The following is an 18,314-nucleotide window of genomic DNA, read 5'->3' as shown; positions in this document are numbered from 1 at the left end:
CTTGCCATTCTTATATATTCTCAATGTATATAGTAGATCACAAAAAAAAATCCACTGCTTCAATTCCCTATTCGCCCGAGCAACATCCTCGGCAGGCAAACACACCCTCCTCATAAGGGGGGATTTCAAGACCTCCCACCCAGCGTGGGGTTACACCGCATCTATACTGAAAGGTAGAGCCCTCTGGTCCCATATTCAGGCACATCGTTTTACACTGCACAACCACCCGGAGGAGCCAACTCGTTTGGGGAACAGTGTGAACAAAGATACATCTCCCGATCTTACCCTCACTCACAATGCTCTCACAATGATTTCGACTAACATCCGAACTAATCTTAGCAGTGATCAGTACATTATTATTAGCATTACTTTACAATTAAAACACAGACCAATTGCACCCAAACCACTGATGCTCACAGAATGCGACAAATTTAGAGAGACCCGCAACGACACCGCTCCCTCACGTATTGTAGACCTTACCAAATGGACTCAACAGCTTCAAAAAGATGTTGAAATCCACACGAAAACTCTACCCCCCGACAGCCCGATAACTACTCTCGACTCCAAGCTTCTCCATATGTGGGAAGCAAAACAGTCACTTCTGCGACGGTGAAAACACCAGCGCCACAACAGGAAACTCCGCATTAGGATAGCGAAGCTAGACCAACAAATCGAGCGATACGCGACTCAATTGGCAGCACAACAATAGGGTCAGCTTTGAGAAGGAATGCATGACCACCTCAGTAATAAACGAACGTGGCAACTTCTTAGACATCTGCTAGACCCCAGCACTTCTTGCGCACGACACTGCAACGCTATCACTAAACTGTTACACGAGCACAGTGACCATTTAGGACAGCTCTTCAATAACCTCTGCACTTTGCATTTACCTCAATTACGTAGGGATTCTATACCATCTTACAGAGGGAAACCTAATGAGTCATTGGATATGCCGATAACGGAGGCGGAAGTTAGGCACGTCCTCGCAACACTCCGTACCACGTCGGCTTCAGGCCCCGACTGCGTTAACAAGAAATTACTTAGAAATCTTGACCATATTTCTATTAAAGTTTTAACTGAGTACTCTAACGACTGTTTTGACACGGGCACCCTTCCACCTTCATGGAATGATGCCAGAGTCATATTTATACCTAAACCGAACAAAGCTCCCTTAGTAGAAAATCTGAGGCCCATTTTCTTAACACCGCGTCTCGGAAAGACTATCAAGCATGTTGTGCTTGCTGGCCTCCAGAGACATGTGAAGGATAATGGACTACTGCCTCCACAAATGATTGGCTTTAGGGCCTCACTTACGGCGCAAGATGCGATGCTTCGCTTTAAACACGACATCATAACTCCTAACCAGAGCGAGGATACTCAGGCGATCCTTGGTCTGGACATACATGAAGCATTCAATAACGTAGCCCACTCAGCTATATATGCTGGCCTCAAGAGTATTTCTTGTGGCCCTAAAATGTAGTTTTACATCAGAAGCTTCCTCACCGACTGCACAGCTGCATTAACATTAGGACCAGAACATTCCTCACCCTATACACTAGACAGCTTCGTAACACCTCAAGGGTCAGTGCTCTCTCCAATCCATTTTAACCTGGCTATGCTACCTATATCCAATGCTCTTAAACGTATCCCTGACTTGAACTTCACCATCTATGCCGATGATATGACCTTATGGGTGAAAGGAGGCTCAGATGGACACATTCAAGACACCCTACAAACAGCTGTAGATATAATAGCAGCACTAACATCTCAGATAAATCTCTATTGTACCCCGAGTAAATCAGAGTTACTCCTACCAACTCATCGTCGCAACAAACATGTTCCAATGATCGAAGTTAACATAAATGGGTGCCTTATTCTTAGAGTATCATGCATTCGTGTACTAGGTTTATTTATCCAAAACAACCAACCTAATATGCACACACTCGAAGCTTTACGCAATACCTTTGAAAACACCCTTAGAATGATAGAAAGAATCTCAGCGAAAAATGGAGGGCTCCGAGAGTCAGAGCACCTTCGTGTAATACAAGCTTTTGTGATTAGTAAAATCACATAAACTCTCCCTTACCTTCACCTTAAATTAGCAGAGAAGGAATTAGTCAACACCCTCCTCCGCAGAGTTGACAAATACGCGCTACGCATTGCAATCAATACCTCTAATGCACGACTCCACCAGACAGGAGTCATAAATACCATATGTGAAATCCATGAAGCCCATTTAAAAGCTCAATACACAAGGCTCGCGACCACTACCAAAGGTCGCCACATTTTACCGTCTACCCGAATTAATTTCACCTCACTCACTAATGCTAAATGCAACATTCCCCATCACATACACAAACAATTACTCATACCGCCCCTTCCTAAAAACATGCATCCAACATATCATACTAGGCGTCACATCCAAAGAGCAAAAGCTCTTCACAAAAAATTGTACGAAGCCAATGACGTGCTCTATGTCGATGTAGCAGAATACCCATCCTCTTCATTCTATGCCCTCTCTGCTGTCGATTACAACGGCAAGGTGCTCAAAACGGCATCCATCACTGTCAACTTTTCATAGGAGGCAGAGGAGGCTGCCATCGCTTTATGTCTATCTATCCCCAATATCCCGAAGATTGTAAGTGACTCCAAAACTGCCATACGCAACTTCAGTGCAGGTCGCATTTCATCAACCGCCCCATCAATTCTTAAGAAACATCCTCCGATGCAAGATGTTGCTTTCATATGGACGCCTCCACATGCGGAGTAGACTGGCAATGAGGCGTCTCATACCTGTGCTCGAGGAATGACCGGCCGAGCGCAGGCCTCTGATGGCGCCTTACCCCCATATTCTAGAACGTCCCTTCATTCAACGCCTCACTTTCACTTGAGAAAGCCGATGAGAGCGCCATCTCTAGGCAAGGCTAGTCACTGCATATCCGCAATAATCTGCTGCGATTCTCAAGTAGCGCAGCGTCATTTTGAGCCGAGCTGTGGCGCAGCGCTCAACTCTGTCAAGTGGGTGAAAGTCGAGCCGAGGAGCGTTTCTGAATATGGGGATTAGACTATGCGGCCTCTTTCAGCGTGAGAGATCGTCTTTTGGCCTTCCACGATATAACAAATCACTACCGCTTACAGTGCACTATATGGAGCTTCGCGCTACCATGAAATACTATGGTGCCAGTTACAGACGCGTACGTTTCCTACCCCACCTTTTCGCCATCTTATACACCCTGCAATATCCCCTCCCCTTTGTGCATTTTCTGTCAACAAAGAGCTAACCTAGACCATATCAAGAGGGGGTGTACTCGAAACCCACCACCTAATTCTCTAAACATTAATAGTAAGCAGCGGTGGGAGTCTGCTATGTGCAGCTCGGTGCCCGCGGTCCAGGACTAGACTTTGGATTGGGCCAAGAGGGTAGCGTAGACCTATGCTGGGTAGGATCCTTTGACAGTACACCACCGCACTTTTCCCTTTTGGGAAAAGTAAAGTTTTTCTCCTCCTCCTCTAACAATCCACTGTAGTAATAATGTCACTTTAAAGTTGACTGATTGATATGTGGGGTTTAACGTCCCAAAACCACCATATGATTATTAGAGACGCCGTAGTGGACTCCGAAAATTTCGACCACCTAGGGTTCTTTAACATGCACCCAAATCTGAGCACATGGGCCTACAGCATGTTCTTCTCCATTGAAAATGCAGTCGCCACAGCCGGGATTCGATCTCGTGACATGCGGGTCAGCAGTTGAGTACCTTACCACTAGACCACCAGGGCGGGGTGGTGTCATTTTAATGTTGTGTGGTGCTGTGTGTACAAAAAGTGCTACCTTAGGTTACAGGAACTTTTAGAGGCCCTGTGATTCGACGTTTTAAGGACGAAGCTTCTTAAAGGGGTGGTGCCACCGAATTTTGAGGCTAAAACAAGCCTCTAGTGGGTTTCCTTTGTATGCTAGGACACTCCACACGAATGGTTGGACACAGCAAATGTTAATAATATATTTAAATTCACCTCAAAAGTGTATCTAAATGCTCGATCTCCCGACCAGAGCCCATCCCAAGTGCATCCAGAACTGTAATAGCGCTTTAAAAAGGAAAGTTGCAGGAACACCGCACCAAATTTGTAGCGAGAGTAGGCGGCAGCAGGTTTCCCGTCAGAGTTTCAGTTTCAGTTTTTATTAGTTACAAAGCATCGATTACATAACACTTGAATACAAACGAGGGTCCCACAGTATAAATACTGAAAATGGGACTCTCAGTTAAAAACTACAGCAAAAGTGAATTAAAACAATTGGCAGAATATTAGCAGGTGATAATACGAAACTTCTACAAGGCCAAACAAGCAGCAACATGCAACAGTTGAAAAAAATGAAATAATAGAATAAAACGAAAGTCACAATGCGAAAATAATATAAAACAAGCAATGCAATGGAAAGTCAAATACGACACACAGAAGTAATACGAAATAAAAATAGACAAAATTCAAAGGAAATAAAACAGGAAATGAAAATTTTACACGGGGAACAGAAATAAGTACATGAAATAAATCAGGAAAAATAGAAAAAAATTATACACCATAACTAAAGTGAGCAATCAGGAGTTAAAAGGAAATACTTTATTGATGTTTTGAAAAGTGAAAATGAGGGCAAAGATTTCAGTTCAAATGGCAAACTATTCCAAAGATGAATGGTAGAGAATTTAGATGTTTTTTTTAACGTAGTTAGTGCGAACGTGTGGTAGAAAGTAATTATGATTAGAAGCAAACCTGGTAAGATTAGTATTCTTAAGCGAGCTACATTCAGTATATTCAAAGGAGAGCTAGGAATTGGGTAACTTATAAAACATTATACTTATGTTATACTGAACTAACTTGTTAACAGATAAAACTTTGTGCTGACTAAGCAGGCTAAAGGCATCTGAATGCGAACAACTAAGTTATCATGCGTATGCAAATGGACAAAGGTTCTTTACAGCGCACCCCCTCCCTATTATGCCTATGTATGGGGCTGACTTTGTGCCTTCCCCCCCCCCCCAAGTCGCAGCACCTCCTCCATATTATGTTAGTGTGTGGGGCTGTGTTTGCGTCCACCCTTACGACCCTCCCGTGCGCACGCCTATTGTAGTGAGGTGAGGGACCTCTGAAGACCTCCGCTACGTACGTACCCTCAGCTGCTGCACGTTTGTTTTGCAGGTGCTTGTGCAATACGTCTGTGCGAGAGCAGATGATAATCAGCGTGACGTGTGTCACATTCTTGTGTGGTCATGTGACCAAGGCACGTACACTGCCACGTCAAAGCCCAATTCGGTACCCAGAAACCAAAACCAGAAATTATCCACATAAAAAAGGCAACGTTATTTTATTAAGCGAGAATAAACTAATCCTGGTGTGTGTATCATGCTTCCTGGAGGTATAAGAAACGCTTGCAGCTAAGAATGCGCAAGCCACAAATATGGTGGCACCACCCCTTTGAGCCGTGGGTCTGTACATGCCTGTCTCTCTTGGTACGTCACCACCTCATTCTATGACTCACTCAGCAGGTGCAGACGGACGGAGGATCCACGGTTTACTGATAACACCCTCCGAAGCTTCGCCACACTTCATCATTGTTCACTCTGTGGATATGCTGTAATTTTTTTTCTTTTCAGGCACGCTTTTAAGAGCCACACCTGTCCTTCGGCGTCTGAGGTGCCAGAGGAGTGGGACTTCTATCCATGACGTCTTGCGAGGTGGCAGATGGTGCCTGATCAGCAGGCATGTTCACAAAAGTTTTGGAACTAACTGCGCTTGCAGTGGTCCAGGGTCGGGCCGACTCTGAATTTTGCTGAACCTGTTTGGCAGGGGGCGGAGCAGCACAGACTACTCCAGCCTTGGGTGCAGATGGCCCGACCGCGTTCACACTCTGTATGACACTCGCGGGCGCCGAGAGGTGGAACAGCACCCTGGCACGTCAATCCGCAAAGGAAGGATAGTGCTGGTTATGGAGGGAAAAGCGCTTAGAAAAAGGCAGATTGAATTTTACTTTAACCTCAAGGATATGTTTTTATTTTTTCAAAGATGGGCATGATTGTGAGTAGGCAAGATGGTGTCCTTCGCAGTTCACACAGCGGGTTGCTGCAGTACAAGTGTCCGTTGAGTGTTTGTTGGAGCTAGATTTTGCACAAGTAGCGTGCCTTCTGGAGCTTTGCGATCCATGTCCAAAGTGCTGGCATTTGAAAAAGCGATGAGGGTTCAGTACACAAGGTCTGACACGGAGGTTACACTAACCAGTTTCAATTTATTTGGGTAGGTTGCTAGTTCCAAAGGTGATGATGATGTGCTTTGTAGGAATCTCTTCATCATCTCACCTTATTGTAATTTTTTGAGACTTCATGTTTCGTTCCTGCCAACCTTTCAACAGTTATCTTTCAGATAATACGAGGAGGTCATCATCAGAAATGACTCTGCGTACTGTATTCATCGACCTGTGTGGAACAACTGACACAGGGATATTGCCAAATGCAACAAGTTTTAAGGGCTTGTCATATTGGGTCTTGTTGCAAACCCATCTTTGTTACTTTATACCCTAGGCTAGGGTTTCTCAAACATGTTGGTGCCAAAGAACGTTGCTAAGATATATTGAGTACCAAAGACCCCCCCCCTCCCCCCAATCTTCCGGTGAGCTTTTTCACATTTTCACGTTAGAAAAATTCAAAAGCAGGGGTATATAAATAGTCCATTCACCAACATGTGACTTAACTCACTTTACTTGCACTAACAAATCGATTCGAGGCTCAGTCACACTCAGTGCCAACCGTGTGTCGGCTGCTGGATCCAGTCGATTCCTGTGCTTAAGTGGTCGAGTGCGGAGCCAGAGAAAATTTATCAGTGGCTCGCAGAACTCCAAGGTGGGGCCTGAGGAACCCTTAAAGGGGCCCTGAAACACTTCTTTAAGTAACCATGGAATGAATTCACTGGAAGAGCTTATTGCCTCCCCAACTCATTGCCGCAAAAATGTTAAGAATCTGTCCAGTGCGAGTGAAGTTACAAAGGCTTGTCGCATGCTGCGATTGTATTCTCTGTTCTCTCGTCCTGACGAAAGCCCTGGAATCTAAGCAGAGAGGGATGGCAGGGACACAAGAAAATGTCCCCTGTGCTTTGCGACCTTGATCACTTTTTTCCTTTTTTTTTCTTCGAATGCTCCACTTTTTCAGTGTGATCGCGCACGCATAGACAAGTAGCAGCCTCCCGCGGTGACCTCTGTAACGAGCGAGCGCCATGTTCGAATCAGCCAATGGCTGTTAAATGGGTCGTTGACGTGTGATTTTTGGGCATATAATGTGATTTGTCGAGAGAAGACAAAGCAATTTTTAGCTGACTTTGGTAATGTATTGTGAATTTTAAGCCGCATGCTGTACTATAATATTTGGCTTGTGTGTTGTCGGGCGCCTCTACTACCCATCGGCAGCGTTTTCTGACCATGCTCAAAAAGTGTTGCAGGGCCCCTTTAAGTTCCGCGGAACCCAATTTGAGAACCCCTGCCCTGGGCCAATTTCTTCTGTGAGGGTTCTTGGCACAAGAAATGGTGAAATCACTCGGACTGTTTTCCTTGCGTTCTGACTATGTATTACGTAGTACTTGGGGAAGGTTTGGTTTGGCTGTGAATTATGATGCTTTCGGTGGTTCACCACCTCTTTGGGTAGAGATCAGGAAGTGTGGAAAAATGATTTTCAATATGAAGTAATTGAAGTTTGGCAGCAATGATGGCCACCCGCCATTAAGTCCAACAAAGAGACGCTACAAGATTGAATAATAAACACTTGGAGTTGCCAGCTATGCATTGCCCATACATACCCAAATATAACTGCCCTAGGTAGAATGACTACACAAAGTTAGCCCTTGCCACCAAGAAAACTAGAAGTAAATGAAAAGAGTAGAAGACAGGAAAGAATAAAAGAGAAATAAAGATGAAGATATAAAGAGACAAAGAGATAGAAAAAATCACAGCATATCCACAGAGTGAATCATGATGAGGGGGGCGAAGCTCTGGAAGGTTTCATCGCTAAACCGTGAAAGATCCGTGAATATTGCCTACTACATAATTAAAGACGTGACAAACACGATATACAAGAAATTTTATTATTCAGAAATGACAGCTATACGTCGCTTCCATTCACCCTTCATTATAACGACCTTAGGGTCGGTGGAATGACAGATCAGTGATGGGCATAGTGGGATGTTTTATACGTCGCTTTCATTCAACCTTCATTATAATGATTTTATGGTCGGTGGAATGATAAATCAGTGATGGGCATAGTGGGATGTTTGGAAGGACGAAGTAGTGGCAGTTTGTAAAGGTGGAACTGTTGGCGGTCATGTATACAAGCAAGGGATGGACACAGTGGGAAAATCTATGGCTCTTTAACGCGCACCCGGATACAAGTATACGACCATCTTGCATTTCATAATGGCTACTTCTCAACAGTATTTGCTTTATGGTCGGTGAAGTGGTGGATCGGTGATGGGGCATAGTGGGATGTTTGCAAGGACGATGTAGTGGGCAGTTTGCAAAGGTGGAACTATAGACGGTCACGTACATACATAAAAGGGATAAACATACCTACACCTTTAGGAGCTTCGCCCCTAAAAAGCGACTGCCTATTTATCCTGGGTGGGTCAGCCCAGGGGTGCCGCCTACAAGAAGCTGGGACAAAAGGAGTGTGTAGCCTCTACCAGGGCAGGTCCAATCACCCAGCGTTGGCTCAACCCCCAGGATCCCCTTTTCCCCGGACACGGCTAAACCACGCACAGCAACACATGGGAGCAGGTCGAAACCCCTCTGTGGTGATGCCACTCACCAAACGCCTGCTTACACAGATGCCCCTGCAAGCCCCCGACACCAAATTTGAAAACCCGAGATGCTTGAGTTGTTTGATAGTGCTGCATGCTGGATCATTTCTAACAGATTAATAATATAGTGACGAGAGTTGCCTGCATGATATTTCAATTTGGCTGTAAAGTAACGGTACGTGACCATCTGAGTACCACGTCACATCAACATTTTGTGTGGTTTGATGTAGGCAGAGGCCCCCTCATGACGTTGCAGAGGTCAAGCAAGTATTGTTGGCATTGAACAGGGTATGCAAAATATCTTGACTGACATCTGGCAAAGACTATTGTTCATCCCACCCTCTCACTCTGTTGTTAGCTCCTCTTAAGGTGGTTTTGGCTGCTTACAGCAGGCATGCTTTTTTTTTTCTGAGGGACACCCACTTAAAGCACCCACTTTGTTTCAGAATTCATTGCCTGCAGGTCCCCCGATTGGAAGCGGCGTGTTGAGTGTCACTGAAGCTTGATCACACGCAGGCTCAGGTGCTGCCCCACTGTAGTGTTCTAGTTCTTTATGGTATTCGGCCAGGCGTATTGAACTGATGCAAAAGCCTTCCGACTTAATTATGCTAGCATTGATTATATTATGTGTTAGCATTTACGATTCAATTTCAGCAATACCAGGCAGAAAGCTACAAATTAGTGTTGTAAAAAAGTCGCAAACCAAACTTTCTATGCCAGGGTTCCTTCAATATAATGTGCAGGATGCAAACATTCAAGATTACTCTAGAGCTTGTGCAACCACCAGTCATAAGACTGCAAAGTTCGATGCGTCTTGCATAAAAGAGGGCACATCCCTGTGTTGATCAGTTTTTCGATGGCGGGTGATCTGATCGCCGCAGTGTATACAGTGCGTATTGCTGTAGATTTACTATCAATTTCTTGGCCACAAGTTCAGCCACATAGAGTTTCATCAAGGACACGCCGCCTGCTGCCTTTGTCCACGTAACAGTCATCACGCGACAAGAGAAAGATTTTGGCCACTACTATCATTGCATCATGTCAAGGTTCAACTTCACAGCAACAAAGTTTACATTCTTCAAATAAGGGCTCAAATCACAAAATACTTTCACTTAAAAAAAGGGAAGTGGGGAGGAGGAGGTAATCATGAAGTTGACATCTAAAAATGCAGGAGTCACCACTTACAATGAAAGTCCTTCCGCTGTTCTGCCGGGAGATAAAAATTAAGTGTGCCTTCCCAATGATACTTGGCAACCAAGGGAGATGGTGCCCTAAAAGAAAAAAAAAAGTTTTGTGAACAAACAAAACGAACACATTGCTACTCTAAGACCTGCATTTCAGATACAGAAATTTAGTTTAATTTCACTTGCTGCTGCGCTGGTTGGTTCATATTGCACTAATGAAGATTATTGCGCACGAAATAAAGAAGACTACAGGTACGTATATACCAAAAACAAAAAAAAATAGTCCCCATTTTATTATGATGTCTCCAACCCGGGTACTGCTTTTCAACCAAAAAAAAGTTTGTTCTGTCATGAGTAAGAGGGTGCGAGGTATGTGCCGGGCGTCGGAACACGCCGCATGTGCGCGAGACTCTTGATTCACGTACAATATTGCCACATTCACGTACAATATTGGACAAGAAGGCTCGTGGTAAACGGGACCCGCGCCGTGATAAAAAATCACAGAGGATGAGATATCACTGTGCGTTGGGGCTTCAGACTGAGAAGATCAGCAAGGTCAGCGTCGCTTCCGCGACAAATGCAGTAGTGCCACCCGGTTCTGCAGCTGTCGGCGAAGAGGCTCGGGAAGTGGTCGTTGATCTTGGAAGACTCGAGTGTGGCTGCGCTGACTTATCGCAATGTTTCAACGCAGTTCCTGATGGGCCTACAACCTGTCAACTTCAATCCAGAACGAGTGCAGCCCGCACCACAGTCATGACACTATTGACGAGTTAGGAGACTGAGCCGGAGATGACGACAAAGACCGGAACTGGAACTAACCGGCAATGAGGTCGATCGGCTCGTTTGGCGGAAAATAACCACAACTGTATGAACGCACGGGAAGAACGTCGACCGCAGAACCGACAAACCGTCGACACAGCAAAAGGGCACAAAGTCAATGTGGCAACGCGACGAACTGTACAAAGTTCCATTGTTGAGACGCCATACTGGCTTAGTACTAGTGGCTAGGGCTAGAAACCGATTTAGACTGGGCTACAGTCAGTTTAGGTTTGCGCGTGTACTACATAAAGGAAATACTGAGGAGAGGCCCAGAGAGGCCCTATTGTATCTTGATGTATTGCGAGTATATTCCTTCCTCCATGCATTGCGAAAAGTGTGGTGGAAATGACGTCAAATTTATAGGGCAAACCCATGGGGGCAAACCACGAGCTACTGTACTTATGACTTGCCCAGATGATGGGGTTCCTATGGGAGCGCATGTCCCTGCTCTCGTTCAACTGATAACCGTTGGTGGCGCTACCTATAAGCTGTGCGTCTGCCACTCTATGACTATATGGACGGCACGGGAGTATGAATGCCTGTATTCTATGATGAACTGCCGGCATATATGTGACTATTTCTTCAGTTAGACGGCTGGTAAAGTAAGCTCTTTAGTTCGGTTAAGTATTTATTGCACACTGGTTGAAAAACGTGGGAACCTGTCGACTTACGTAGTGTAGGAGAGCCTATGTGGTGTCGCGTTCATTTAATTGCAAACAATTTTTGAATGACATTTAATATATTTATTTTCAAATTATTTTTATGTGTACATAATGATTGCACACTATGAGTGCTCTGTTCGGTGAAATATGACCACAAATGCTAAAGGTGACATCAGTGAACAGGTGCTGACTAGCGCCACGCCGCTCGTAGGTTATAGCCCTAGAGGCAAAAGGTACAAACTAGATGTGGCTGCTGGAGAGGGCCTATTTGGGCAGGTCAAAAGTACAGTAGGTCGTGGGGAAAACAAACCGGTACGGGGCAAACAAAACAACAGATGCTTCGTGGCATGCTCTTCGAGCTGATTCGCTTCTGTGCTGATTTATATCCCCAGAGTAAACTTAGCGCGTAATGTGCGGTTTGCGAGCTGTAAATTGTTGTGACCACGTGTTTCCCAGACTATTCCTGCATGGCAGGCTTGAGCACCACATGCTGAAATTCTTCATGCAGTGTTTTTGCGCAACAGCACAGAAAGCACCAGTACGTACCGCAATCAAAACTATTCAGCCCCTGCATTATCGTATTTGAACTCACCTGGCAGTCACTTGCGCATTCTGCTGGGTGTAAGGCCTTTCTTTTCCTTTCTCGTAACCTGATTTCCCGATCTACGGGCGGATAAGCGGTTTTTTGCTCGAATGTAAGGTGTCACTGTGGCACTGCGCGATTTTAATAGCCTGCTTAAGAGCTATTCCGTGGAACGCCAACATAGAACTTGACACAACTTCACGTCGAAAAGAAGATACCACTGCATTATATACGCAATCTTGCACATAAAGTTTGTAATTGCAGTGCGCACACAACTAACATGCAGCGAGCACACACTACACAATACATACACATAGAGCGATAACAAGAAAAGTTTATGCCCTTTAGTATGAATGACATAACTTCTAAAAACGTGATAAAATGCTACGACACCAAAAACAGAAGTTATGTGTCCTCAGTGTGTCCTTGTGAGTAAGAACCAACGGGGCATACAGCCGAAAGCTCAGCATGCAAATACTATGCATTAGTGATCAACAATGAAGCAAACGTACGTGAAACACGACACCAGGTACTTTCGGCAGTGCAATTCGCACCGAGTATACACAACACCTGGGCATTGCGCAGCTCTCCTAAGGAACACGTGAAAGAAGCAGCCATCACGAATCGACTCGCCGCGAACGCTGCTTCCAAGGCCGCCATGCAGCGGGAATCACAGTGTTTATTCGCTCTTCTTCTAGGAGGCAGTGCGGGTGTTTGTGATGTGGCGGCTTCACAAATACAACGTCAGGGCCGCTCTTTCGTATTCCTTCCTCCATGATGTACAAGCTGTTGTTGGAGCTGTTGTTGGAGTAATTTTGTATTCTCACAACTGTTTTGTTTACTCTTTCAATTTTTACTTCTTTTTTATTTTTTGGTGTGATAAAGGGTGTTGTGCCACGCTCGTCTCCCGTCTCTCTTAATCCGATACCATAGTCCTTCGATACTTTTTTTTTACTGGTCACGAAACTTCAAACCAAGTTTGGTATAGAGACAGAGCCTTCCGCCAGGGGCGCCACTGCCGACAAGGGGGCTTTCATCGCAGATGCTCAAACGGCGTGTTATTGGTGCGTGAAAAGGTTTCCTTGGCGGAGACTCGCTCTAATGGCTTCACGGACATAATTCCGTGCGGTTTTCTGAACTGGTCACCAATCGCGTATAGGCAGTGTAGTCGCAGCTACGCGTAAAGACCATAAATGTTTGTTCGGTTACGACAGTGTTCTATTCCTTTCAAATGCGGTGATATCAGTGTGCAGCCCCATCCCACACGCTAATTTAGCAATACTACTTGATCACGCCTCTGTATAGCTTTTTATTTTCCTCGAGGCTGTAGCCGACGTCAGCACAAGAACTGCGACCAACATTGCCATTACACAGGCGCACATATGTATCGTAGAGAATGGGCGTGCGTCACCCCTCTTCGCCAAGAGACGTATTGAGTTGTGCAACTTATGCGATACTTTTTCGGGATGATTTGTCCATGCTTAAAAAAAAATACTTAAATTCCTCTGAATATAGTTTACGGTACATTTCCGTGCGCCACCGACGCTCGGCGTAACACCACTTCAGGAAAAAAAAATATCGTAGATTGCCCACGCGTGGCTAAGTTCTGTTTCGGACAGACTGCACGTATAACATTCTGAAGTGAATATCGCAGCAATATTGTTATGGAACAATATTATTGCACACAAGCGAAAACCCTGATAATGCTATTTTACCCGCCTCGGTAGCTTAGCAGCTAATGTGTGCCTTCTATAACGCATTCATCAGCACCAATAATGTCTTCATTAAAGAAATGTCTTTCACATACCCGAAAGTTCAGTGAACTGAACGAGAATGTGCCGGTTTCATTACGCGGTACAGCCTGCTTCCACTGCTTACGGCTTACGGCGTCACTGGGAAACACGAAGAAAGACACCTTTTCCCTGGTTCCTCTGTAGCCGGATGGACAGTGTGGCACACAGCATGTCTTTGGCATCGTTTGTGAAACTGATGCTAACTGTCCGTCGCGTACGGAAACGGTCACACACACAGAGAGCACCGCACACACGCGATATAACGACACCAACCAAGCCAACACAGGACACCGTCACTTCGCTGGAACCGCCCCGTCTGGTGCCTGCACACACTATCAATAATGTTGGGCTCAATAAATGTTGATTCATCATCATCATGGCCTCGATGAGTGTCTTGGCAGCTGGAGTGACCGCGCGGCGCACGGGATGGCTTCTGCATTCTTCGTCACACAGCCGATAACTATTCATGACGTTTGAAAAGGATAAGATGCACACAAAGCACTGCGCACACGCGCAGTGGTGCACCAACTTATTCACGAGTGGGGGCGAGCATATATATATATATATATATATATATATATGCTACATTGCAACATCTGCGGACAAGAATATATCGGCCAAACAGACACGCCATTTCGGCTGCGGTTCAATAATCACTGGTACCACGCCACTTCACTGCCGAAGCTACCTTTATGTAGACATCTGCTCCTGCCAAACCACAGTTTTGAAAATATCAGCGTAACTCTTTTGCAGTCCGGTTTCTCAAACAGACGCCAGCGCGAACAGCGTGAGGCATATTTTATTTTCAAATTTTGAAAATTAGTAGCCGGCATCAACGAGGACCCCGGAAAACTCAACTGACTCCGAGAAGTAAGCCAGGAGGAAATTGGTGACAAAGATTGATAGCTGGAGACCATGCTTTTTTCTGACTGACTCGTACGTGTACACTGTTCTTTCTTGTTCTTGTTTTTCGTTTTTTCTTCCTTTTTTCTTTTCTTCTTTTTTTCTTTTTTTTTTCCACATGCACATACAAAGTGTTTTCGTTCGCCTACCACTTGATGACCATTGAAGGGAAACGGACGAAGATTAAAGGTAAAAAAAGCCGACCGACCCATTAACGAGAAACCCTTCCTTTACGCACGCTGCACGCCGACCTACCCATTACGGGGAAACGCTTTCTTTACGCACGCCGTCACGGACCCTCCCGGCACCGCGGCGACATTCTTGGGTGGCCCGACACACGTCGAGAGCTGAACAGCACGTGTTAAGAAACGTATGTGGACGTACACGGACAGTTGGTTTCGTTCTCAGTGTTGACGGTGATTCTTCCTCTTTTTACTTTCTTTCTTTTCTTTCTTTTTCTTTTTTTTCTCCCCCTTTTTTGTTTTTTTTCTCCCCCTCTTTTTTTTTAGTTCCCTCTCACTCTCGCAAACATGTTTCAAGGCGAGAGGGACGCGGCAGCAACAAAGTTTGGAAATTCATGTCAGTATAACTCATCCCCTGATGAAGGGAGGACCCCTCCCGAAACTGTTGGGAAATAAATATATTTATCCTTGTTGACAACGCTCCCGTTGTCAACAAGGATATCCCATACCTTCACGAAGACTAACTGGCCCATTGAATTATTACTCCCACTATATATATATATATATATATATATGTGTGTGTGTGTGTTATATAATATATATATATATATATATATATATATATATATATATATATATATATATATATATATATATATATATATATGTATGTATGTATGTATGTATATATATATATGTATATGTGTGTGTGTGTGTTATATAAGAACCTACAAAGAAAATGATCACAGCAGGAATGTATACAAAATTTCACCAAGTCGTAACATAGCCTTGTAAGAATTTCATTCTCCTGTAAGAATATAACTGAGCGATTACTGTTGTGATAGAAAACTACGCCTTAATTGTTGGTTTCCCCAGCATGTAGCCAAGAGGAACCACTGTCAAAAATTGGGGGGCTCGCGCCCCCCTTCCCCTTTGTCTGATACGCCTATGCACACGTGATAAAGCACGAGGCACACAAGACCTACATACCTCACCTGGCCGTCGCCTCGCTGAGAGACGCCGCAGTGGCTTCGACGAGTACTACCATGGGTGCCCCCTTATCACTGGTGGCGCCGCCCCGTGATCAAAGTTGGCGGCACTCAAAGCTCTCCCATAGAGTTACGGGGAAGTTTCGTGACCAGTAAAAAGTATTGAGGGACTATGCCGATGCTTTGCAAGCACTCCCGAGATTAATCGTGACATATTCAGATAAGGTTGTAGAGGTTCGTTCACAATGTTCCGTTTAGTGCACGCCTTAACTGCAGAAATTGTTTTTACACTTTTTGCTGAATACCTTTGTTATTGGCATATTTTGGACTTTTAGATAAAAATTGATGTTTGTAATTCAGTATTGATGAATTGCTCCCGATTGCTATTGCTCCTGATTGGTTAAACATTTGCACATTCTTCATGAAGACCAATGCCTGGTGACATTTTGTAATAAAGCAAATAACGAGCAAAGGGTGCATTTTTAAATTAGAGACATGAGGTATTACCGCCACATTAAAAAAATGTTCGTGCTTGATTGCTGCTACATTTACCCACCAAGAAGCTCAGAGAAAAGCAACTCCTTTAACGCTCATTTCTACTAGTGACCAAGCACGTCTCGTACTTCTGGCTTAAAAGCTTTGTAGAACTTCAGAAGCCAAACTTCGACCACAGTGTTCCAGCATCATTCCTATAGGAACTACCGTGACGCCAAACTTAAAGGGGTACTGCAACACCTTTTGAGGTTACCACAGAATGACCTTACAACTCTATTCTTTGACACAAATTTATCAGATATGTGACATATAAAGAGAGTTATCATACAAAGTGAGTGCCGTTTGTTAGTATGAACATGTTAGACCCTAGATCTGATGGCAATTAAGCAATATGCAGCCCGAAAGCTATGTTGCTGTGCATCATGGCCTTGAGTGCTTTCTCTGCATCTTTTTTTATTGCAATTGAATGGCCACTACTTATGTTTCAGAAGTGCATGGCCACAACACATGGCAGCACTGCCTAGGTGGCTTTGGAGCATTCATGGCTCATGACTTGTCCTCTAGTATGTCATTCATGAAATAAGTCAACAGCAAGTTTTTGCTTGCTGCATAGTTAATGATAAAATCTGGGATTTTACGCGCCAAAACCACAATATACTGAGGCCTGGTGTGGTGGAGTGCTCCAGCAATTTTGACCAACTGGTGTTCTATAACACACACCGACAATGCACATTACAAGAGACTACAACATTTCGCCTTCACCGAAATGCTACCGCCACAGCAAGGTTTAAAAGTGCATTCGGTTAGCTACCAAGTACCATAATCACTGTACCACCAAAACTGACTTGCTGTGTGGTTAATGATAGCATTGCCAAGCCGAGGATAGAGTAAATGATTTTCGCTTGTTATTGACATCAAATTGTACATTTTCTGCTGTGTAGAGCAATATTGATTGGCTCACATGTTCCCAGCAGCCTTGAATACAGAAGCGTTCACTATGTTCCAATATAGTGTTGCAAAGCTTTTTGTAAGGTTAGAAAGGCCGCTTTCACGGAGAGGAGCGTAGCCTCAAACCGGTGCATTTTCTTCCCTCTCGCTCTCTCCACCACATATCTGACCGCCTCGCCACTGCTGCTGGTGTGTGCAGATTCCTGGGTTTTGCATTGCGCGGTGCGTGAGCAATCAATTTTTATTTTTTGCCGCACTAATGCAGTTGTGTTGCCAAAAACTTAAGCGTCAGATGAGAACAGGTTGACAGGTTTTACTACTGCCCTCTGTTTGGCTGTAAGTATAAACCACTAGCAGCCAAGACTTGCGAACTGTTGTAGTTGCTAGAGTGCACGGTATTAAAAAAATACTATGAGGTGAAAAAAAAAAAAGAAAAAACGCATGTTCAACTCATCGCGCTCGGTTTCTTAAGCCCCCATGTCGCAGCGACCTCATGAAACTGCAGCCAGCACATGTACTTAAGCTGAACATCAGATGGACGCATTTTCCATCGTGGTGGGCAGACAGTGTCCACACTTAATTTTTTTTTCACACTGTGTTACGAACTACATACCTCAAGAAATAAACACAACCTCCGCGTCAATCAAATGTGGGCCAGCCGAACTAAGGCGCGGCAGGAGTGCGTCTCGCGAGAGTAACCCATCACGGCCAACTACACTTGCAGTGCTCTAAACTTGCTAGATTAGGCTACAATGGGTCATTTGGCAGGATACGCTCTCCAGCCAGCCGTGTGTGGTTTAGCTTATTAGAAGATCATGCATTGCACTTTTTAACTCGAGGAGGCAGGTTTGATTTCCACATAGGGTGCATTGCCATGGCAGTGAAATGCAGGAACATCTATGTGTACCCTTCCGTGCACTCCAATTG

At 44.7% G+C, this 18,314-nt stretch overlaps 1 protein-coding gene across 2 annotated transcripts in view; it reads right to left on the bottom strand.

Moving 5' to 3' along the window:
* The window catches only part of LOC119177188 (uncharacterized), a 132,351-nt gene that overhangs the window by 16,360 nt on the left and 97,677 nt on the right, over window positions 1-18,314 (bottom strand). For both annotated transcript variants that reach the window (XM_075878191.1, XM_037428595.2), the window contains exon 11: window positions 10,015-10,100. In XM_075878191.1, coding sequence (XP_075734306.1) covers window positions 10,015-10,100 — 86 coding nt within the window. The remainder of the gene's footprint in view (window positions 1-10,014; window positions 10,101-18,314) is intronic.

This window comes from Rhipicephalus microplus, chromosome X (genome assembly GCF_043290135.1).
Source record: "Rhipicephalus microplus isolate Deutch F79 chromosome X, USDA_Rmic, whole genome shotgun sequence".
In the NCBI taxonomy this organism is placed as follows: Eukaryota; Metazoa; Arthropoda; class Arachnida; order Ixodida; family Ixodidae; genus Rhipicephalus; species Rhipicephalus microplus.
Note: the sequence above shows the minus strand (reverse complement) of the source record. Positions and strands in the feature narration are given on the sequence as shown.